Genomic DNA, 24542 nt, shown 5'->3' on the forward strand with positions numbered 1-24542 from the left:
GAGTGAGAAGTGCGAGTCCTGCTGCCGTGTTGTTGTCTGAGATGTGTTGACATCAGGTAAACATGGACGGGACGTCCGGCTCCTCCCCTTGTGTATAAAAGCTGTTTTAGTCAAGCACTAGAGGAAAGAAGAAGACATTAGAAAGAAGAAAGAGCGCTAACATTAGCCTGCTAACAGAACAATGCAGGCCACGGGCAAATTGCAATTTGCAATTTTGCAAACTCGAGTGGAGAGGGGTTGGAGGTGTGTCGCTGGAGGAGAGCGGAGGCTTCAGTATGGCGGATGTGCGACCAAACAGCAGTTTGTTTTGGTGAATGCTCAAGGGCGACATCTACTGGAAAAGAAAGTTACACATTCTTAATTTAAAGGGATACAGCAATGTATTGTTCAAACATCTGCATTGGCCGATAATTGCCTGGTTGACAAACATCGGCCCATAGGAAAATAATCCGACACTGATGTCAGTAGCCTATATGTGTATCTGTTGTGTTGCATTAAATCAATTCTTGCAGGCTAGTATACAAACGGTCACTTGTATTTCTCAGTTTTATTATAATAATCATTCTATTGATACATCTAGGGCGTGTTAATAAGAAAGAATTTAAAACTATTTTTGTTCCCATCGGTTTGTAAACTTGGAAAAAGATCAACACTTTCTGGAAAGCATAAAGTAAACATTTAGGGACATCTGAAAGAAAACAGCAGTTTTTTTGTTTACAGTTTTCTCTTTACAAAAGCTGATCAGAGACACAAGTGTTTCTTTGTGCAGACACTGATGTGAAATCAAATAAACTAAAACATGTGACACTCAGATTATTTCCAAGAAGGACCTGCCTACAGGATTGTAACGTCTGATAACTACAATAATCGTAGCAATCAAATAGATAAAAAAAAAAGTATTTAAAAGTCATGACATCAGTGTAATGTAACAATAAGTCACTTAAAACAAAAGTGGATAAAGATAATGAGCACTTCATCCACTGCAGATGAATATTTGCTTTTCATAATCAGATTAAAGGTACGTTGAAGGCCTCTGAAGATTTGGTTTGTGTTTGAAATGTGTCTTTGTATCTTCATGCATGTTGTTTTGTTGTAAATGACGCCTCTGCAATAAAGGGAGACAAAGATTTATTTTGGGCTTTTTTTGCCTTCATTGGAGGGATAGGATAGTTTGGATACAGTTTGAAATCAGGGAGAGAGAGAGAGAGAGAGAGAGAGTGACTGACGTGCCGGGTAAGGGGCCACAGGCTGGATTTGAACCCCCCCGTACATGGGGCGTTCGCACTTACCACTGCCCCACTGGCGCCCCGACAAATGTCAGACTTTGACAATAAAAAACTTAGTGATGTTGCTTCCTCCTCTAGAGATCCTTGCTTGTGTTGTTCTTACTCTTAGATGTTCATCTGTCGGTCTTCTCGGTGAATTATAGAATGAAGTTCAATCAATCAACTAAAACTGCAACAGTTGATATTCGTCAGAACTTTGACTGCTTTGCTGAAAATAACCGTTGCAACCAGAGTATCTAGCTTCAAAGTTCACTGAAATCAAATCAACTTATATGAATTGAGCTTAAACCAATCTGAGGCAGTCCATGAGATCAGTGTTATTTTTAGACCCTAAACTTCCTCCTTTTTCATATTCCACACTTCCCTTCCCCCTGAGAATCCAAAGTTTGGTAATGTCAACGAGCTTGAGGCTGAACTGGATCCTCCTACATTAAAACCTAGAAAGTTTCTTTGGTGCTGTTGGATAAGTCTCATGCTTAATTGATGTCCCTCCTACAGAGATACACATGTGGGCTATGTCTTCTTTATTATTATTTCTACATCTCTTCAATGAGTTCGGTCCCATTTTCCCGTGGATATCACGCTGTAACAATTAATAAGGCTTTAACTTTTAAACGAGCCAATGAAGTAGAATGTGCCGCACTTATCACACTATCCTTTCTGCCAACTATCCGAGGCGAGAGGAGAGGAGAGAGGGGGGAAAAGAGAGGGAGAATTTATTTCTCCTTGGATAAAAGAGGGGAGAAAGTGGAGCTGAAACTTTTCCGCACCATTTGATGTCTGAAAGCAGTGATGCAGCGATTGATTCATTAAACCCGAGCCGTAATGAGGAGAGAAATCATAATTCAAACTTACATTTTTAAACAGGAAATATAATTGGAATTTTATACAGAGAAGTCCCTTTGTACAATTATGATTAAAGGGAAATTAATTGTATGAAAATCTCCTTATAGATACCGAAAATTAGATCTAGCAAAGCTCAGGCGACAGAATTCTAAAAATATTGTGTACAGGATCGATCTTTTTCTTTCTCCTCTACTCTTTTTTTTTCTCCTCTTATGAAGGTCCAAATCTAGCTGTGTTAACTTTATCTGAAATTACAGTGAACCATGCAGGCGTGGAAGTTGAAATTAGCCTAAAGATGTTTCATTTACAAAGACAGAAACACTTTGTCAGCCGCCGATTGTTTCCCGGCATTATCTCTCGCCTGCTTTTTAATTGCTTTGGAAGTGAAATTAACAGAATTAGAAAAATTGCCTCTCCCTTTCTCTACAAGCTTCTTTATTCATGGGTATTGTTGTGTGCTTTGTATAGATTATAGACTCCTTTTGTTCCAGTATTGTAAATATATACGCCCCCCAGTCACGGCTTTAGCTCGGAAACAATCCCCCTGTTCGTTCGACGCAACCTACTGCAAATTAATTTACAACCTGTCTGGATTGGGGGGAGAAAGGCGGGAAATGGTTTTTCTCTCTGTCTTCATTTCACTGTGATTCAGTTATTCAAAAACAATGTGCCCACCCTCCTTGACTTTCCAGTACATCATTATTATGTACGTGACTTGTTTTCTCCCTCGGCAGTCGGCGGCACATTCTTCTTCACCCCCTAATCCTCTTAAAAGAAATGGTTACCCTGAATTAATAATTCTATCATGGCGTCCTCTCGGGAGAATCGAGCATGTCATCCGCTGCAGATGAACATGCCTTTTCATAATCAGCAAGCCTTGAAACACTTAATAACTCCGAGTCAGTCTTAAGATACACACAAACATGCTGTAAATATAATAATGGCGTACGAATAAAAGGATTCTGAGGAGCTGTTGATGCACTGTACAAGCAGCCGGGGTGTATTCATCATATAGAAGGAGAATAATTAATGAAGCAATTTAAAAAAGTCACATTAAATCCATATTAAGTGACTCCATTTTTTGGATGTAATCTTCAAACAGGCTAAAATAGATCAAAAGTATTGTATAATTACTATGGTCAGCAGGGATTATGAAACTGTAATTGATACAGATCAGCCCTGCACTAATCACTCTTTTAGCTACATTTTTAGGTATACTGTAATTTGGCTTTAAGGTCCCCCTTGGCTCCCTGCTATTAATCTTGTGGATTATACCGTACAGCGTGTCCAATTCTTGAAACTGTTTTTTGAATGAGTCCAGTTATAATAAAAAAAGACAAATTGGATCCGTGTGTTTAGGGTATTTTTCCCCCTCCCTTTTCTTTAGTGCCTAAAATCATACGGAGCTTGTTTAACAATATCACTTTCCTTTATTTCTTTTAACCTTCCTGCACCAGGCAGTTTAGACTTGGCGCCCATGGGGGAGGTAATTAAACTGAAATCCCTCTCTCTCTGTTTGCAGATTTAGGAGTATGACAGTGTTCTGTGATTGTGCCAGAGACGGCGATCTACTTCATGAAGATTCGAGTGATATTCTCAGTGTTCATGAACTAAATGTAACCCAAAAGTGCAATTTGGGCTGCTGTGGCTCAGTTTGTAGAGTCCGTCATCTCCTGATCAGAAGGTCGGGTGTGCGATCCCCAGCTACTGCAGCTACATGTCCGATGTGTCCTTGGGAAAGACACTTAACCCCAAGTTGCTCCCGCTGCTTCAGCGGCGCCGTGTGAATGTGTATGAATGGCATTAGTCATTTCTGATGGACATTTTACATAGCAACCTCTACCATCAGTGTGTGGATGTGTGAATGTGTAGGTGTGACCTGCAGTGTAAAAGCACTTTGAGTAGTCAGAAGACTTGAAAAGAGCTATACAAGCTCAAGTCCATTTACCACTTACCAATTCTCATAGCTCTCATATTTAAGTCTTAAATTGAATTAATAAACTTGTGTAAGCTCCAGGTTACATTCTTCAGATGTAACATGTACAGTAATACTGTAAGTGTCCTCTCAGACATCTTGTGTATAGGGGTGTTATAGTGTGCAATGAACACAAGTACAGGTTGGGTTTTAAATATTCTCTCTTCTTCCTCCTCCAGGTTCCCTTGGGGATCTCGATGGCGGTGAGGAGAACACGCCAGACAACCTCAGCCTATCAGGAGAGGAGGGCGGAGCCTCGGACCCTGATGATTCAGCCGAAGGTGACAGCTCCAGCCCACCACCATACACACCTCTGTACAACGAAGGTAAGAAGACGAATACAAAGTCAATCTCACAGCAGTATATAAGAGCAGAATAATCAATAAAAAGGTTTACTATTTTGACATTATTGAAACTCAAAGACTGGTCCAACAAAGACTTGAAGTCTCTTGAAGTGGTCTTCTTAAAAAGATGCCAAGCTGAAATATGTTTGCTGGATGGAAAAAGGAACCGTTCTTAATTTTGAAAAGTCACACAGCTTCCAATTATCTTGATGAACTCCTTGATAATGAGTAAAAAATGACACTAATTGCTTGTTTGGCTTGGTCCAAAACCCTGAGAGATTAATTTCCTGTCATAGACCACTCGTCCAATCAGTCTTTGATTTTGAATATTTTTCAAAATATATTTTCTTAGTTCTTTATGCCTTTATTTGTCAGGAAAGTGGATAGAGTAGGAAATCAGGAGAGAGAGAGAGAGTGGGGAATGACGTGTGGGAAAGGAGCCACAGACCGGATTTGAACACAGGACGCCCTCTTAGAGAACCATAGCCTCCATACATGGGGCGCAATGTAACCGCTAGGCCATCTGCGCCCCATCACAGACCCCTTTAGACCAGAGATAGTCCCTTCAAAGAATAAAGATACAGATGGTGACGATCTCACATCTCTATCATGTTGTCTCTTTGTGTGCCCAAACAAGGGTTAAGCTTAATTTTAGCAATGTCAGCCCGAGTATACACTGTCAGACTTTTTCATTGTTGTCCACCGAGTTTTTCTTCACAAAAATTCTAATGTGTTTAGTCGAGCTCCTCATCAGTTAATAATCCCTCTTCCACATGCTTTTTCTGTCAAATATGCACACTTGTTCACAGAGCGATGAAGAAGCAGCAGCATGGCAGTCTTTAAACTCTAACTAGAAAATGTTACAATAGTTTGTTGTGTTTACTTGCATGTTGGGATTGTTAGAAATGTTTCAGGCAAGCTATGCAATCTGTCACATTAAGACATTTAAACACATTTATTTAAAAAAAAGTTAGGAGAACATCAAATAGTTTCAATGCCCTTTAAAAAAAATCACATCACACATTTAGAAAAATGAAAAACAAACTATAACACACACAGCTCTACACAAAATCTAGTTGTGTAGTTTACTGACAGTTATTAGTGGTTATTACCAGATTTATCTCGTCATCAAGACTTGAGGTCTTTCTTTCATCAATAGTCTACCTGTTATCTGACAGGAGACGGTAAATGTAACACAGAGACAACTAAAAAAAACTCTGAGGGACCTTTATGGGGTTGCAGCCCTTCCACATGTATCACTATTTTATCTCTATTGTGTCTAAACGAACAAAAAAATAAAAACTCTCTGGGTTCAATCTTGGCTCCGGTGGATCTGCCCCCTCGTGCACCTCTTATCCCGAGCCTCCCCCTCGCACAGTGTGATAGCAGCAGAGTTTTCAGTCATATTCTTTTGACTTATTCAAGATTTCACCAGCTGTGTTTTTTAATCTCAAAAATTCCTGCTCTTGTGAAATTTTTGGGGCTGGAAGTGATAAGCGTCTGTTGGTTGGCTTGGTTTGATAAACCCATGGAAATTCTGTCAGGTGCTAATCGAGACGAGATTAGAGATTAGCTGTGCTATGTGGGTCTGTATGTGTGTGTGTGTGTGTGTGTGTGTGTGTGTGTGGGTGGGTTGGTGTATGTTTGAGGTGAGGAGTGGGTTATGTGTGTATTAGATTGTATAAGACGAAGAAGATGAGAAACTCAGGCTGGCTGAACATGTGAGAAAGTTTTTTTTCTGGTGATAGAAAACTGACGTAGTGTCTTTGTTTCTGCAGTGGAATCAGAGAAGGGCCATAAAAAAATACAGAAATATAAATGATAAAAATCAGCTAAATAACAAAAAAAAAAGTGATTACAAGCAATATCCTTAAGATCCATAAGATATTTCACTAGCCTAGCAAGTTCCACCCAAAGACATGATTGACAGCTTGCCCCCTTCCTTGACAGGAAGGAAAAAACTGATGTAATATAAATTAAATACATAAATGAAAAATGTAAATTACAAGAATGTCTATTTAAAAATGGGATTGCATCAACTATTAATGTATAAATTAATATAAAGATAATAGACCTAAGTAATTGTGCAAATAAAAGAAAAGCACTCAAAGAATTGTATATAATATTGTATTACTCTCCTGGGTTCCTCATATACTTACTGTAAGTTATTTGATTTATTTATTTCTGTGTCCCAATTTATTTGATTTTAGTACAGATTTTTTGTGGCACTCCTCTGACTCCATACTAACAATAAAACACACACACACACACACACACACACACACACACACACACACACACACACACACACATCCCTGTATCACACTGTTGATTTACTTCTACTCTCTCTCTCTCTCTCTCTCTGTTCTCTGGGGTTCCTCGGTTGCCCAGCGCTGGCATTATCAGTTCTCTGTAAATCAGCCATGTTTGACGAACCTGCTCTTTCAACCTGGGATCAATACCAGGTCTTTATCTGGGCCACTGCTGGCTAATAAAGGCAAGGCCTCTTATCCACCATCTGGAAGAGAGAGAAAGACACACACACACACACACACACACACACACACACATACACACACACACATACACTGCTGATAACCACACTGATAACTTTAGCAAGAAAAACACATTCTACTAGTAACAGGACCGAGCACTCTGTTGTCTCCATCACAGCCCCTCCTCTACCTGAGCCAGTATATTAATGCTGATACGATGGATCCATACGCACATACACACTTAACTTTATTGAGGAAAACTACTTCCCTCTTCCTCTCATGTAATATAATAATTTTTCAACATGTTTTTCAGTATTGCTCTACAGTTGCAGAAAAATTAAGGTTCTTGTTCATAGCAAGAAAATCACACTTCTCCATCACAGGAAACCAGATAAAATCCGCTTCAGGCTGATTAGTCAATATGTTACCTTTTGATGACCTCTGATCCTGTTGCCCTAATTTGGACCAATCAGAATGAAGTTTGTTGACCACAACTTGTTCTTTCTTATCAGAATCTGATCAGTGATGGGAAAGTGTGTGTGTGATGCATAAAGTTGCAATCACTTCTGGTATCATCATGATGGATAATTAACCGTGGACTGTCTGTATGCTATGCTAAAATATAAAAAATAGTTCTGTCTGTATAAACAGATTATTTACAAATGTCTTATTTCAGGTACTACTAGATGTTGCTGCTGTAACTGAAATTGTGATGTTGGAGCAATCAACTTTTAAGATAAAGAAAGATGACAGGACAGAATGGAGATGGATAAATAATAAAGAGTTCTAGCTGTACACAAGTAAGTTTGGTTACAGTTCATGGTCGGCATCAGCTATACATTTTTAGACCTCGGCCACATTTTAGGCCTTTAGTGCTGGCCGAGATAAGGATATTAATACAGATATTTGAATCGTTTGTGTAGGTATAACAGTGATTGTGCTCTATGGCAAACATGGTGGCTATAACACTTTATTCCCATACTCCACCATGTTTCCCAAATGTCCTGACTCCTTCATGTCTGCCTCAGTAAAGTCCCAGAGGAGAAAGACAGAGCAGAACTAACAGACACACTGTACGTTACTATACTGCATCCTCATTTACATTTAATTTTTATTTTGGTGGGGTGAAAAAAATCTGATATTCTTTTTTGCAAAATTGATTAGCCCCGTCTAGCACTCCAGTTGACCCTGACCAAACTTGATGATACTGTCACATCATATTGAGAAGTTAAAAGTTAAATTCACACACTTTTAACATATTTTCCTCAATATATTACTTGACAGACACCTCATTATATATTTGTCCAACATATATATATATATATATATAGATATATATATAAACACAGGTGGTGTATTTTTCAGCCAGGACTGATTGCCACAGCTGTAATAAAAATGGGACAGAGAATCTGATGGTGGACTGAATAAAGCCTCTGAGAGAGAATATGTGCACCATGATTAATCAGGATTTCACTATCATTATATATTTAATTATGCTTTATGTGCTTTAATAAATTAAATGTGAGAAAGTTTAATTCAATACTATTACATTTTATTTAGCAGTGCTAGCTTAGATTTGGGACACCAAAAATGAATTTCTTAAAACTCAAAGAGTTTATCCCTGTTTTTTAATATTCTCCGGAGATTGACGAGAAGATATCTGATTTTTTTGTCTGTAGATTCCTATTACTCTTCATGAAAGTTTGCACAGCACTTCCTCATCATAGATTATGTCTTTGTAAAGTGAAGAGGTTTGTGTACCTCATTTTTTTTTATCATTGCACAGTTATGACTCCATATGCTGGAGAACATTGCTCTAAGAGTTTGAGTCATATAGACATAGATGATATCTAAACATAAATGCTTATTTGTTCTATTGTCTATTCTTAACACACCGCTTAATTTTCTATTTATGTCTGAATAAATCATGCCCTACCCCTATTCACATTCCATTTGTGACCGGAGAAGACCTCTTCCTGTCACTACTTTTATACATTTTCAATATGAGGCTTAAGTGGAGCAGTCTAGACACTGACAGGTTGCTGTTTTGTGTTTTACTAGATCAAAGGCTTGAAGCTGCAAACATGAATTTAGTTTCAGTTCCCTTTAGCTTGGGCGGTGCCACCAACATAAAGACTTCATGAGTAAATATTCTGAAACCAAACTGTTAGGCGGCTCGTATGGAAGACAGAAAAGACTTTTACGTTTTGAATGAGAAGACATAAAACCAAAGAGGTTTGTAGAAGTTAGGAGGCGAGATTGTTGGGTGACTTTGCCCTGCAGGTGTGACAGGGGAAGTTCAGCTTATCAGATTGATGGAGACTGTCTCACTATTGGGTGGAGGGAGGGTGGGAGAGAGGGAGCGAGGGGTTGGTTGGTTGGCAGAAAAGTGTCTGTCGACTTCTCCTGATACCTGCCTCCCTGTCTGAGATGATATGGGAGATAATATTGATAATATTAAACGCAATAACTGTGTCTCCAGCTCCCCTCCCTCGCTCCAGCCCCTGCAGGATAAAATCAATGTGCCATTCAATGTGATTTATAGCTGAAAATAATGGCACTGTTTAGGCAGGGGGAGGTGTGTGTGTGTGTGTGTGTGTGTGTGTGTGTGTGTGTGTGTGTGTGTGTGTGTGTGTGTGTGTGTGTGTGTGTGTGTGTGTGTGTGTGTGTGTGTGTGTGTGTGTGTGTGTGTGTGTGTGTGTGTGTGTGTGTGTGTGTGTGTGTGTGTGTGTGTGTGTGTGTGTGTGTGTGTGTGTGTGTGTGAAGGTCTGCTTGCTTTAGTGTGTGTACAGTATGTATGAGTCTTGCATGGACAGGTGGACGTGATGTGAAGATGGATGATGTGTGTATGTTTGTGTCTCTTTGTGTGTGTGTGTGTGTGTGTGTGAGAGTGTGTGTGTGTGTTGATTTATTTGACGATGCAGATGCAATCTCACGACTGTTACATTAATAACAGTGTGCGAGTGTGAGGGCGTCACATGGTCGTTTATGGCTGCTATCGATCGGCTGTTATCGCTGTTTATCGGAGCGGGAATGCAAGGGTAAACACAGGCTTTGTGCAGACAGTGGAGGTGTTATCGGGGTGGTGGCTGAGGACAGGGTGGGATTTGGGGAAGGGGAGGGAGAGCTCAGAATGGGAGCCAGGAAGGAGGAGGAAGGAAGTACAAAAGAGGGCAAAAGTTAGAATGAGGAGGAGGACTGGGTTTCTGACAAAGCTCAGAAGAAGTGAGGAGTTAAATGAATACCTTTTTAAAATATATTTATACAACGTCAGTTAAACTCTACAAGTTCTCACAGCTGTTAGACATTTTTAGAAAGCTGAACTGAAACTTTTAATTGACAACAACAGACACTTAACAGAAGTGGATTCCAAACTTCATTTAACACTAGACATGCAATGCCTACCATATTTTAGATTTTTAAAATAAATTTAGTAGATGATTTTACAAAAACTGTGAATCATGTTAGGGTCAAAATTGAAAAGACACAAACTAGCTTCCTGTTGATATTTTTATGGTCATTCGACGAATGCGGTCGAAAGAGCCAAAGCTAGCCACAGTTTGCTAGATGAACATTATTAGTATAGCAGGCTGTTTGTGTGGCATTCTCTTCCTCCAAACTACTTTAAACTGCCTTTGGCACCAGAAGTGACTGCAGCCAAACTTACAATGATTCCTTACAGCAACGGAGCACCCAACAATTACTCCACCTTCAGTTGAGACACCCTGACGGCAGTCTCTTCCTTGGGTTCCCTCCATGTTTAAAGTTTACGTTCTTTTCCTTCCATTCAGGTGCTGAAGATAAACGCCCCTTTTGGTTGTTGACAGTGTTCATGTGATTGGCATAAGTCGTCCATTGATTTAGCTGGTTTTGCAATTGCCAGCTACGCTTTTTGGAGCCAGGTGTGACCATAATTTTCTTAAAAGGAATACTGATTGCATCATTTCAGTCCTAATGATTATTCATGTAGCTTAGACGTTAGTTATGTGTAACAAGTATGGAAACAAATTAACTTAGTTCTTATTTTCAAATCAGATGATCTCAGTAACAATGTGTTACTGAGGTGAAAAGGGGTAGGTATGATATTGAAATCCCTTCAACAGCAATTTTTTTTACCTGTCCAATAAACTTAAAGTTTTACTGTAGCACAACAATACTAACTGTTGAAGAGAAACGTATTAGTGAGCTTAATAGGGAAAGGTTTGGGGACTGTTTCCTGGCAGTCAGCTTTTGAGTCAACCTAACCCTTGGCCTGATAATGATGCAAGAGAACAAGAAGAGAGTGATCTTCAGTTTAGATAGCTAGAGGTGCCGTGATGTAACTATTAATCTAATCTAACTAATCATGAGTCCTGCTAATAGGGAGGGAGCCAGCAGTGTGATGAACTGGCTGATACCGGCTGCACAGCCAAAGTTCAGGGTTCACATTCTGAATATACACCCTGGATAAACACATCATACACACACACACACACACACACACACAGACACAGACACACACAGGTCCAGCCACGTGCAGAAAACCACACACTGATCTCTTTGATCAGCGAGCAGGAGGCTGTGTAATCAGCTTGATCAATGGCAGGGATATCAGTGCTGATTAGAGGAACACAGGCAGCCTCAGTCTCTGCTGAAGGTGACAGGCCGAGGGGATGAAGGGGAGGAGATGGAACGATAGGACGGAAGAGAAAGATGAGAACAATGAGACACAGTGAGGAGAAAGCTAGGGAAGGATTGGAAGGGAAGAGGGAATGAAACACTGGTAGAGGTCAGAAGGATGGAAGGAGCCATCAAGAAAGAAGGATAGAGACGTTGTTTCTGATGAGTCTTTGATTCACCAGAGTTGCGATGACAATCAAAGGGTCCACCTCTGCATGGAGAGGTGTTGTGTTACAAAGCTCAGGGAGTCATTTCACTGCTGCCTTTGATCTACAGACAGGAACAGCTTCTGCCCAGACACACCCGGCACATATACACACATTTGACACACACACAGGTTTCAATCACAGACTGTAAATATGAGGTTCCACCTCGGCCTCACCAAATAGCTGCTGTGTTGGAGTCTGGAGTTAGCCATCATGGCCATCACTGTTAATTTTTTTTGTGTTTGTTTTTTAAGCTAAGAGTGACCTGTTAGGTTAATAGCTCATTCCATTTTTGTCACAGAATGAGATTCAACAGCTGAGATGTTAAATATTAACTTTAAAAAAAGTAGCAAACAAGCCATTGTGCACCCACATCAAGGGCGGGTGCACCCACGTGTTATATAACTCCTGTCTTCACTTTGTGACACCTATTTCTTAGGAGAAAATCTACCAACAATTGTGACTCCTTTGTAATCGCAGCAGGCAACACAGCGAGCAATCTTATCTGGTCAACATTTGCACGAACATTTCACAGAGCACCTTCAGCACAAACACGGCCACGATTCTCAAATTTAGTGACTTTTTTTGAGCTGAGGAAACATCTAGCAGACGGCCTACAACACCTACCTGTCAATCAAAGTGGCCTCGTTATTAATTATGCAAAGTTTTTAGCCTTAATATATAATTCAAAACGGTAATTTATGGAAACATTTGACCATGCACAGATGTCATTAATAGACAGATTATCTTTAAAGAGCAAACACAATGTTTGTAGTTACATTGTTGGGCACTGTAACAATGCAGACTATGGGGATGGACTCGCTTTCAGAGCCTGCCTCAAGGGGCCACGTGAAAAACTGCAGTTCTAGAACCTCAATGTTGACTTCTTTTTTCAGCCCCACAGCTTGCAGCTTGGTTTCAGTCAATGACATGTTTTAAAGCCGGTCCCAAAGTTTGTGATGAAAATGCCTGGAGTCATGCTTCACTGTGTTCAACATGACTATTATCATTATTTATCTAGAGCCAAGGACTCACGACTCTCGAGGAGGCCCGGATGATGAAGATGAGGACGGAGAGGAGCAAAATTCGACGCACAGTGGTGGGGAGGATGAAGAGGAAAGGGGTGAAGAAGAGGAGGTGTCACATTGGAGGGGTCCAGGTCAGTAAACTCTTAGAGGTCCTTCACATGAAGCCAAACTGAAAAGGTTTGAGGTGGATACCAGTACTGAGTTTTAGAGGGAACAATGTAAAGATACTGATATAGCAGATACTGTGATTTTTTTTAGCTTGAATAAAAGAAACCAATCTAAATATGTAATGCACTAATGTTGCATGAATTTAAAGTCTTCTTTAAAGTTCAACCTTAAAGCTGACTCAACATAATTTGTTGTTTTGCCTCGGTCTGTTCAGCTGTGATGTTCTGCCACATGTGCTGCAGATAGTGCTAAGAGGAATAAACAATGTTATCCTAACCCACTCTTCAGGACAGAAACATGAGATGACACTACTTCTAAATGACCTCAAGCTCTGTTTTCTGCATTTTGTGTTCTGTTTTAGAAGTGCTCATATGGGAGAAACCTACCAAACTGATACCAATATATGTGTGCGGAGAGTCTATATGGACCTGATAACAGAAATATCTGTTGTACATCCAAGAAACATGTCATAGAGTGTCCAGAACAAATGTACAGTTATGCTCATGGTGATATGAGCTCTTATGGCACGACTGCACTATTTTCTTTTATTTCTCAAACTTGAACACAAGGTTTATGTTGGGCTTTTTATACCTTTATTTAAATAGGACAGTGGATAGAGTCAGAAATCATGCAGGAAAGGAGCCACAGGTGGGATTCGAACCAGGGCCGTCCGCTTGGAGGACTGTAGCCTCTCCACATAGGGCGCTCGCACTAACCACAAGGTTACTGGCGCCCCACAATCAACCAATCATTTAACTTCAACTTTAACCGAAGTTAAAGTCTCCTATGGTAGATATTAGACTGAAGGTAAGGCCGAGGAGGCTGCTGTGTTATTTTGACTCTAAATTATCACTTTTTTTTTTGTGTGAACATTTTTGACTCAGTTTTGCACATTTATATTTACATATTTCAGTTGGTGAAACATGGTAAGAATATTACTTAAGACTCTTGACAAGGAGAGGAGGGTAGACTGCTTTTCAAATGAGAGCAGTCGATATATCTCTCTATAAACACACGTGTTTACACACTTTTCAGTTATCACATTTTTAACTTAAGACAGAACATTCTGAGGGTTAGAAATAATTTAATTGTTTAAATATGACTCCTGCATGAAAGTTAGACCTGCTACCCCCCCAATCAGCACCACAGTCCTTAGTAAGTCTCTGATTCTTGTTCTTGAAAGTCTGTGAATAGCTTCAGAAAGGACTACAAGGGATTCAAGATTACCTGCATACTATAATTTCAGCTCTGAATATGCTCTCTCTCGAGAGAGAGTCTAAGTCTAAGCAGCTCTTAGTGTGTGCGTTGTGTGTCTTTGTGTCTTTGTGCTGGAGTTGTTCCTCTGTGTTGTCTCTTCAGGGTCCGTTGTGTTGTCCTTCTGTTTCCTCTAAACATGAGATGTGAAAGTGACAGGCCGGAGGAAAATTTATTCAAGACGTAACAAAAAACACACACACACAGACACACATCCGCAGCTAAGAGGAGATAACAAGTAAATCGCCATAATTTTATTATTTATTTCCTCTCTTATCGAGGTTTGTTTGGTTATTTATTTCTCTCTGTCTGTTGTCTTCAATGAGTTAAACAATGCAAGAAGATTACTGCACTATCTCACATTATTTCCTTTTCAAGCCGCACACGTTTTATGTACGTCTGTGTGTACGCTGTGTCGACTGTGTTTGTGTTTAGGGGTGTTTGCGTGTGCGTGTGTGTGTGCGCGTGTGTTTTAATTCCTCTGGTGGGGAGAGAGGATGTGTTCATTATCGTCCTGTCCCAGCCTCGTCCCTTTAACAGTAATTGGAGCGATATTAATTGCTGCGCGGTGGCTGGTTGATGGTAGCACCATGATGCTGCACTGATAGGGCCCCTGGTTTTTTTTCTCCCTTCCTTCCTCTCCTCCTCACAAACTAACTGCTGGGTGAGCGAGGCAGAAGGATGGAGGAGGAGGAGGCGGTGGGGGGAGAGAGTAAGGGAGGGAGATAGCCCCTCTATCAGCTCCGGAGCAGGCGCTGTCTTTATCAGGAGCACGATTGGCAAAAAGGAAACTTTGACCGGTCTGAATTTTTCTCTTATCGTCAAGCCCCCCCTCCACCACCTCCTCCACCTCCCCTCTCTCCCTCCATCCATCCACCTTCTCCTCTTCTGGTCTCTCCATCACCACTAACAACCCAACTAACAGCCCCCTCCTCCCCATCCATCGTTCGCCCCCTAAAGGCGTTCGTCTCTTCCTCTTTTTCTTCCTCCTTCTGTTGTTTCTTCTTCCTCATGTTCTTCTTCTTGCTAATGTTCACACCAAATATTCATCATATATCAGACGCATTTTTCCCATAAACAGATGAGGGGAAAAGTGTGTATTAGCTGTGATAGAGGTAAACAGGGCGTTATCTCCTCTGGGAGTGTTGGCATTCCACACGTTTCTCACTGTTGTTGCCTTTTAGACACTTCTGCTCCTCCATGGGACTACAAGTTTCTCGCCTTTTAATCCCATGGTGTTTGGCTTTAATACCAGTCGTGCCAACAGTAGCGGTCACGTCAGAGCACCTTTGATACAACAGGCGAAGACTTGAAAATAAAAGGAAGGTAAAGATCATAAGACTTGTATTTTAAATACAAAAACAAAATACATTGAAAATAATTGCAATATTTTTAAAATTCTAAATGTCATTACAGGAGTTTGGTCAGCTGGAATTAGATGTGAACTGTTAAGGTTTAGATTGTGAAAAATTCAAACTCAAGATGTTAAAAAGAAGTGTACTGTAGTAGTGGAAATACAACTTCTCTTCATAACAACTACTTTAGTTTGAGCACATGCTGTTTATGTGTTTTTTTATTATTTTACACTCAGCATTTCCAGTGTTTTCCTATTTTTTTATTTGATTTTTGGAAAGAGTGTAAAAAAAATAGCTCACACTCAGAACATCTATCCTTCTCATTTTGAAAGATCAGTCATCACTTTTCCTCTAACCACTGGTGTTGAAACGACTACTTGCTTAAGCTTTCAGTTGATTAGCAGAAAATAATGTTTAAAGTAATTTAGATGATGAAATTATAGTAAAACATGAACCGGCTCTGAATGTGACAATGCGCTGCTGACGAGCTCTCATTCGAACATAACTGGATCAATGAAATGATTGAAGCTAATCTAATGGGGTACCATCAGACCTCGGAGGTTACCTTTTTGTCACAGGTGCTCCTTTATTCCATCATTTCATTTCATTACATTTTGTCAACTTGTTTTCGAGTTACTTTATATCATATAGTCTTTTTTCATTTTCCCACTATTTAGCAATATTCATTTGTCGTAATGTTTGTATTTCAGCCTTTATCTACACCTTGTTTACAGCTATAATGTTGCTCTATCCTGGTCATACCTCCTCACAGGGCGGCTGTTGCTCAGTTGTTAGACTCGGTCGTCTCTCAACCAGAAGGTCGAGGGTTCGATCCCCAGCTCCTGCAGCCACATGTCCGATGTGTCCTTGGGCAAGACACTTTGACACCCAAATTAATCCCGCTGCTTGGTGGCGTATGCATCTGTGTGAATGGGATTAGTTACTTCTGATGGTTACTTTACACAGCAGCCTCTTCCATCAGTGTGTGAATGGGTAGGTTTGACCTGTGGTGTTAAAGCACTTTGAGTAGTCAGAAGACTAGAAAAGCACTATACAAGCTCAAGTCTATTCACGATTACAGCAATGCACGGCTCAAATCCTTATTTATAGGCTTCAGTGGGAAAAGAAACAGGTCCCAAACTAAATATTCTAGATTATATTTTATTGTAAATGAAAGTGAAAATTTCTAACTTAAAATCTTCTTTGGATAGTATTAACATTGAACAAATCTGATATACTAGTTTAAAAGACATTCATTCCTAGATATAAAAATGTTCATTTCTCTTTTCTGCAGAGTTTGTTTCCCAACCTTGTGATGATAATCTTCACATATATGCAAATAAATTGCTCAAGTCAGTCCAGAAGGACTGATATAAACATAAAATAGAGAAAACAACAACAGAACATTTTTATTTTATCCTCTCTGCTTCAAGATAATACAGTTCATTACCAGACACGGCATTTTTCAATCCACTTATTTGACACTGTCTCCTCACTGTGTAATGACTTGTTTATGTGTTAATCTGAGAACATTCCTGAGTCGCAGATGAAAGTAAAGACACATTTTTTGTGGTTTTTTTTCTAAATTTTTTACCGACAGCAGCTATCAAACATCGTCTTTGTTGCTTCTATTGATACAAAAAAATAAATCAGCATTAAAGGAGTGATAAACTTAGAATGGATTAGAGGCTTCAGCAATTTTCACTTTTTCTCCAGTTTGTAGATTGTCTAAAAACAATCAAAGCGTGTGTGTATATGTGTATGTGGGTGTGTGCGTTCTTGTGTGTGAGATGGTTGGTGGCATGGTGTCTAGGAGAAGTCTAGGTGCTTCCTATCAGGGATGGCATGATATGCTAAAGCCGCCTTTTTAATCTACAGTGTGTCCGTACTGCATGATATGCAAAATAAATTATGAAGAGAAGAAAAAAAAAAAAGAGGAACTATCTTTTGAATGACCTTGCAGGCTGGAGGGTTCGATATTTTCTCCCTCGCTGCTTAAAATTCTTGATATGCAAATGAGTGTCACAGTAATCCCCTGTCATTCGCTGGCTGCTGGTCCCCCACACATTCCCTGCTTCCTGTATGAATGTGAAGAAATCCATTGTCATTAAATGGTCAAAGTGTTACATATCCAGGACAAAGTAAATGAAACATCCACATATTTCTTCCTTTGTATTAGTTTTTTTTTTTAAAGAAGAAGAATCACCTTCAGATGTACTAGACGAGTGGACTTCCAAAAAAAGGTTCAGTTTGTTTAGATTGACTGGGGAAATAGAGTGTGAGACAGTTTTCTCATTTGGCGAGCATTATGACAGGACAAATGACATCATCCTAGGTTGCTTCTAAAAAATGTGTGCTATGTTCATATTTGTTTTCTCCTCCTGTTACACAAGCTGTCATAGATCCACCATAGTGCTGAGTTCAGCCTAAAAGACTGTGTAGACGTCTGCTCATATTTAGTCAATTATTCAATCCTTTAGCCAGTGGAAATAAACTGAAGTTTTTATATTATTAATACATCTTTAATGGAAAATCATTTCAAGCGTTCTGTAGGTTCAGGGAAAACCTGAACCAAAGACAAGCTTAAAATGACGTCATGGTCTTTGGGGTTGTCTTTGCAGTATAACAAGGTGAACAGAACTATTTTATTCTAATGATTGTTTGACTGATTATTTGTTCTGTAAAATGTGTGAAAATAGTAAGAAAAGACCAACGTAGACTTTCAAAACCTCATATGCAAGTTTAACATTTTGATACGATACAATACTGTTTGATACGATACCATACGATACACTTTATTGTCCCCATGAAGAAATTAGTCTTTGACTTATAGAGCTTTACACACTAATCTGCTTCCTCAGTAGTATTAAAATAAAATAAAAACTATTAAAGCAATCAACAAATACAAGAACCAAATTACTTGATTTTCAAAATAAACAACTCTTACTATGAACAAAATCAAAAAAAAATTCAATATAACAATTAAGAAAGAGGCACAATTGAATTTTTTTGTCATTTTCAAAAGATAATTTTTCCGACAATTTATCAATAACTCAACACACTATTAGTTCGTCCACTTGCAGTATTTAACAAATATTAGTTTATTTTATCACTTTTTGATGCATCAAGCTTCTTATTCTTATCTAGATGTTAATTCTTGCCCTCTTGTTTACGTTTTCTATTTACTTTTATCATTCAACTTTAATTTCTCAAAAAGTGTTCACGCTCCTCAGCAGCAGCAGAAACACTGTAAAAGGTGCATTAATAGTGAAGGGACATAACAAGTGATTACTACCACATGGGAGAATCACCAGAATCCTCCTTTCTCCTTTAAGCCTTTAGGTGTAACGTGAATGGAAAGAAGGTGGCATCCAATCAGAAAACTTTGACACCTTGTTCTCTCCTCGGTCCGCAGTGAGCCAGTCAAGTGAGGCGAGTGTTTTCCTGCTTACCCAGCATTCCTCGCTCCTTATCCTCCCCGCAGCAGAGTTACTTAAATTACCTCAAATAAAGAATTATTATGGCAGGCGAAATAACCATTATTATTATTTACCAGGCACAATGTGTGTGTGTGTGTGTGTGTGTGTGTGTGGTGGGTGTGTGCGTGTGTGGTGGGTGTGCGTGTGTGGTGGGTGTGGGGTTATCGCATAGCAGTTAATTATAATGGAGCATGAAGGCGCACTATGTGCATATTATCACAGCCGAGAGTCTCATTTATTTTGGTCGTGGAGAGGGGGATGTTGGTGGTGTCACATTTGCATACCGTTCATCGCAACTTTCCCCCCACTGCAAGCAAAACGGGCTGCACAAGATGCCCCCTCATCACTCTGCATGTGTGATAAAACCTGTCGTTCCCAGTTTGATCCATCTAGTCATGGCTAGCTGAATGTAACACCTGAAGGATAAGGTGTTTGTGGAAAAGCTTCCGGTTTTCTGCACCGCTGCAGGTTTTCTATGTCTGATTCTTAATGTTTGCATGGGTAAATACAGTTCTTTGCCAGCATAAACTCTCTGAATTATCTGGGAAAAACAGGTTATTTATTTATTTTGTGAAAACAGGTAAACAACTAATTGGCCACATTTCTCATAGTGTTTGTAGTTGTAATACTCATATCCGCCACAAGAGGCCAAAGTGCCCCACCATCACAAAGCAATTCTATTAAAATAAAAATCTGTTTCTGCAGGAACTCTAAGTGTAAGGTGGCTACATTTTCTCTGACTATAATTGTTTGTAGTTCTTTTTGACGGTAAGGATTTAAAACAATCGTTATTACAACCAGATTTTATAGCTATAGAATGATCGTTAATGTTGAATAACCTGCTGAAACACAATTTACAGTCGCTGTCCTGTGGTGACGCTGCATGGCAAAATTATAACTTTCATATTTTTTTCAATGACTGTAATGCCGTTTAGTGTTAGTACAAGCCCCTAGTGACCAAAAGGAGAATAACAACAACAAGCACAGAGACCCTCCAGAATATAATAAATTATATATATATTTAAAACTTTGTGTTTGAAAGTAGAGATGCACCGATCCACTTTTTTTAATCCAACTCTGATATTTTAACATCATAACTAACAGTGTTATTGTTGTTGTTGGTAGTATGTGTAACACTACACCAAGCTGCAGTAAACCCTTCGTTGTGCTGGCTTTGCATACAAACAGGAAGCAGCAACAATAGTAAGGTATTCAAATTAAATGTTTTGAACTGAAGTGTAAGAGTTGTACAGTGATCCTATAGAAGGAGCTGTTTCATCTCGTATGAACGTTGTCATGGAGACGATTATGGGCACTCACAGTTCAGTCTGAACGTCTTCAAAGAGAGACTGTACGAGCTGAGAATGTTTAAAGTGCCCAACAATCTTTCTTGAGTCAGTTACATGGATACCGTCAGTCAGATATCCGATTCGTGAATTACTTCAATATCGGACCTGATACCGATATAAGATTGGATCGGTTCCATCTCTTTTTGAAAAATAAAAAAACTTTCAAGATACTATTCATTACTTATTACTTACAAACAAAGACAGGACGACTTTTTAAGTCTTAGATCCTCAGATGTTTTTTCTTGTTGGCCTTTCAGGGTTTCCGTACATCATAGTTTCAATTTCTGTTTTTAAATGTTTATCTTTGGCAACTCTTTTAGTAACTGCATATAGAATGTTTTGATCAGCTTCTCTTACACTGTATTATCATGTTTCAGCACCAAAGACGAGAGCTAATATTAAACAAAACTGAGCAACTTTGGATTTTAACCCAACCTTAAACAGTATATAAGATCGTATTTCACTTTGATAAAGTCTGTATGTCTCTGACACAGGCACAGTGTGAAATCAACAGTATCTGTGTGCGCTGCTTTTCTCTGTGTGTTATCTGTTATCTGGTAAACCAGGAGCATAGACGGTTAACTCCCAGTGTTGAGGCAAGATCTCATCTCCAGACCAGTCAAGGCTAAAGGGGGTGAACTTTGGATAGAGGGATGACGGGTGAGAGAGGACTTAAGGAGGAGAGAGAGAACGGCATTAGGGAGGAAAAGAGACAATAAAGGGACAGGTGAGAAGAAGGTGAGAGAGGGAGGAAGAGCAAGAAAAAGTGGTTTGGAATAAAAAAAAAGTACAATATTGAGTTTGGATTGCAGCGATAACTAATGAAGGGTGAGAGAGGGGTGAAGGTTTAAGGATCAATGAGAGCGGGAGATGAGGGGGGAGAGGTGCAAATCAGATAGTGAAATTAGAGGTGAAGGAGTGGGAAGTGGGTTAGGTTTAAGAGATAGACGGATGAGAGAGATATAATCAGAAGAAATGACAGTCTCGCCATCCTGTTGGCTCTGTGGGCTGAGGTACTTACAGTAAAGCAGGTCTGGGTTTTGTTAAGACATTTTTTCCTCTTAAATATACTGTAGTTTTAAATTTAAAGCAGAGGTTATACTGGTCATATGTGAAAACAAATACAGTAACCTAATGTTACCAAATACAAATTGTTTAGCTATCTTTGGGGTGTTGCTTCTTGTTAATTTCTCTTTCGTCGACACTCCTTTGGACCAGTATATGATATCTTGATGGATCACAATTTCTCTAGAAACATCTGTTACCAAGAAGCGAGCCCCTATGAAAAAGTGTAATGCACATTCTCTGTCCCCAGTTGATCCCCAATTTGAACAACTTTGTTGGTCATTGTTTTGGTCAACATCAATTTCATGTTGTCCACTTTTGCATTATTGCTAAAAGCATAAAGAGCAGAATGTTTTCCCGTCCGCCTCAGACATGATTTGTTTTAAAAGCTAACTAGCAAATGCAACATGCCAATACAGGACACCAAACTACAGTATGACAACATGGCAAACAATAAATCTTCTTACCAGATGTTAAGCTTCATCAAATCGTCATCTAGCATTATCACTCTGAGTGAGGGAAACGTTTAGTTCAGATACTGTGTCACAGAGTCCCTGGCTTGGCTGTGGACATGACTTTGTGACAGGAAAAGGAAAAAAAAACATGATGTTTAAAAACTACAAATGCAAATTCACTTGATTAATCTGACTAGAAACAAACTCCAGTAGATACTATCAAAAGTCACACTTACCGCAGGCCGATTGAAACACTGCCTGCACCTCAAATGGAGCTTTTGTCCCTCCGAGAACTTCCTAGCTAACAGAACTGTGTGTTGGGAAGCATAAGTGGTTGGAGAATTGACTTTACTCTTTTGTTTTTTGTGGGCATGTCTTGATTTGATATTGAGAAAAATTCCAAATTGACAGCAGCATGAAACCTGAGGTACGAGTGGTTTAAGTGTACAGTACTGAAAGAAGCTCTCATCCAGACTGCTATCCCTCCTATTCTTTCTAGTTTCCCCTATTGTTTCAGATGTCCGATAAAAATGTTTTTTACGTTGGTTGGGGCAATGTCTGCTCCATGTCGGGTGCGACATATCTGTCTTCGGCACACATAGCTTGGTAGCTCTCAGTAAATCAGAGCAGTCGTTCACTGTCTTTAGAGTGACTCACGTTCTCTTTCATGAGTGGCTCAGGCTCCGTGTATGAGTACGTTCTGGGCTGCACAATGCTGGGAATAAAAAACAATTATTCAAGAAAAAAAATGTGTATAATGAGAGCCAAGTGGTCGTTTGATGTGTTCTAGTGTACATACCTTACCATCAGACATTCAGACTCTTGCACCTGCACACAATGGGACTATAACTTTAAAGTACAACTCCTACCATAAACAACTTAAGGTGATGAAAGTTTGATAGCATTTGCTTCTTGCTGCTTCTGACGTTCAAGCACAAAGCAATAGCAGAGGGACTGAGGAGTGTGAAGGGTTTGAGATGTTTAGGTAAAGGAGGGAAATGTTACCAACAGGAGACAAGTTCAGAGTTTCAATTGGACGAGAGTTTCTAGCAGCTTGTAACTACTACATCATATTTGTCACGTGGTCCCTCATTTTTCAGGTGGACTTTACAGCATGTTGTCACAAATCAGCTGTGATCTCCTTCAGCGCAGAGCTGACCTTCATCCTTTCATCTCTCTCTCTCTCTCTCTCTGAGACATACTGTATTCTCACTCTCTGTCTACCTCCATATCTGCAGCCAGCAGACTCCCCTGTCTCTCAGGAGGGGGGTGTCCCTGCAAGCAGCCTGTCAATTCCACCTGCCAATCAAAATGCTTTGGGATGTGATTGGTTGTCATGTGTCCACAGGGCTTGTCTTGTCAGTGAGATACCTCAGAATGAAGTTTGCAGTTTAAAAGGAACTCAGTGGAAGCTTCTTCTTTTTTTTCCACCCATGAACACAATCAGAAAAAGTTTTGGGTCAGCATGAAGGCATGTTGGACTGTTAGGATCTGTATCTGTTTGAAATGTTGTCACAAATCTTTTTGTAAAACCCAAGCACATCAAATACAATTCTCCAACTCCCAGTAAATGACACTCTGCCATCATACCGGTTTACTGTAGTCATCTAAACTAGGGCCGATACCGATAATGAGGAGGAAACGATTCAACCATTATGTGAGTATTGATATATATCTTCTTATCCTTTTTCTTGTTATCAAATTCTTCTTTGGCCAACTAACTTCCGCTCACAACCCTCATTCTTATCATAAGCGCAAAGGTGAAGACTCATGAAGTAGCAACAGGAGTCAGGAGTGCTTGGGAAATCTGTGTAGACCGCACTTTTTAAAATTAAAACATGGAAGTAGTAAGTGGCACCAGCCGTCAGACATGAGAGTAAGTCACACATGTACAGCTCTTAAGTCTCGGCTGGCAGCCATTCTGTAATTGTATCACGTGTTGGGACGACTGTATATTACCAATAATTTAACATAATCAAGTGTTAAGGTGCAAAAAGCAAAACAAATTCCAACAGTAAAAATATTCAGTATTTGGTTCTCTATATCACTTTGGTGCCTGATGACATTTTTTATTTCTGTCAAGAGAACTTCTCGCTGCAGCACAAAGCAGCTCATGTTAAGTTTAAGTTAAAGTGAGATATGGGAGCAGTGAAAAAGTGTCGCATATCTTTGAGAGTAGAAGCTCATGAGGAGCACTTGAATCCAGCATCACCCTCTGCCTCCTTCAGCCTCTCTCCATCTTCACCACATATTGTGACTGACACACACACTCTGTCACACGCACTCCACCATCTCCTCTCTCCAGCCTGTCTGTGATGTGTCGGCCCCCCCCTCCTCCATCCCTGATGATTGATAGGCACGAGGCCCTAATCTAAAGGAACATTTCTCCATGCTGTCCGCTTGCTATCAGCCCAGCAGCTCCCATACAGCCGATGTGTGTGAGCTGGTGGAAGGCCGGCCGCTGGTGGTGGGACTTTACATTGGCACGCTGATTACCAGCCACTATCAGATTCCTGGCTTCTCCTGCAGCCACTTCCTGCATACCTTCCTCTTGCACAAACACAGGGGAGCACTCTTG

At 39.8% G+C, this 24542-nt stretch overlaps 1 protein-coding gene across 1 annotated transcript in view; it reads left to right on the forward strand.

The window, feature by feature from the left end:
• Nucleotides 1–24542, forward strand: part of zfpm1 (zinc finger protein, FOG family member 1) — a 102955-nt gene that overhangs the window by 37252 nt on the left and 41161 nt on the right. Inside the window, exons 2-3 of the mRNA XM_061036405.1 lie at nucleotides 4287–4433; nucleotides 12833–12970. Of these exons, the coding sequence (XP_060892388.1) occupies nucleotides 4287–4433; nucleotides 12833–12970 (285 nt within the window). The remainder of the gene's footprint in view (nucleotides 1–4286; nucleotides 4434–12832; nucleotides 12971–24542) is intronic.

This window comes from Labrus mixtus, chromosome 4, assembly GCF_963584025.1.
Source record: "Labrus mixtus chromosome 4, fLabMix1.1, whole genome shotgun sequence".
Classification (NCBI taxonomy): domain Eukaryota; kingdom Metazoa; phylum Chordata; class Actinopteri; order Labriformes; family Labridae; genus Labrus; species Labrus mixtus.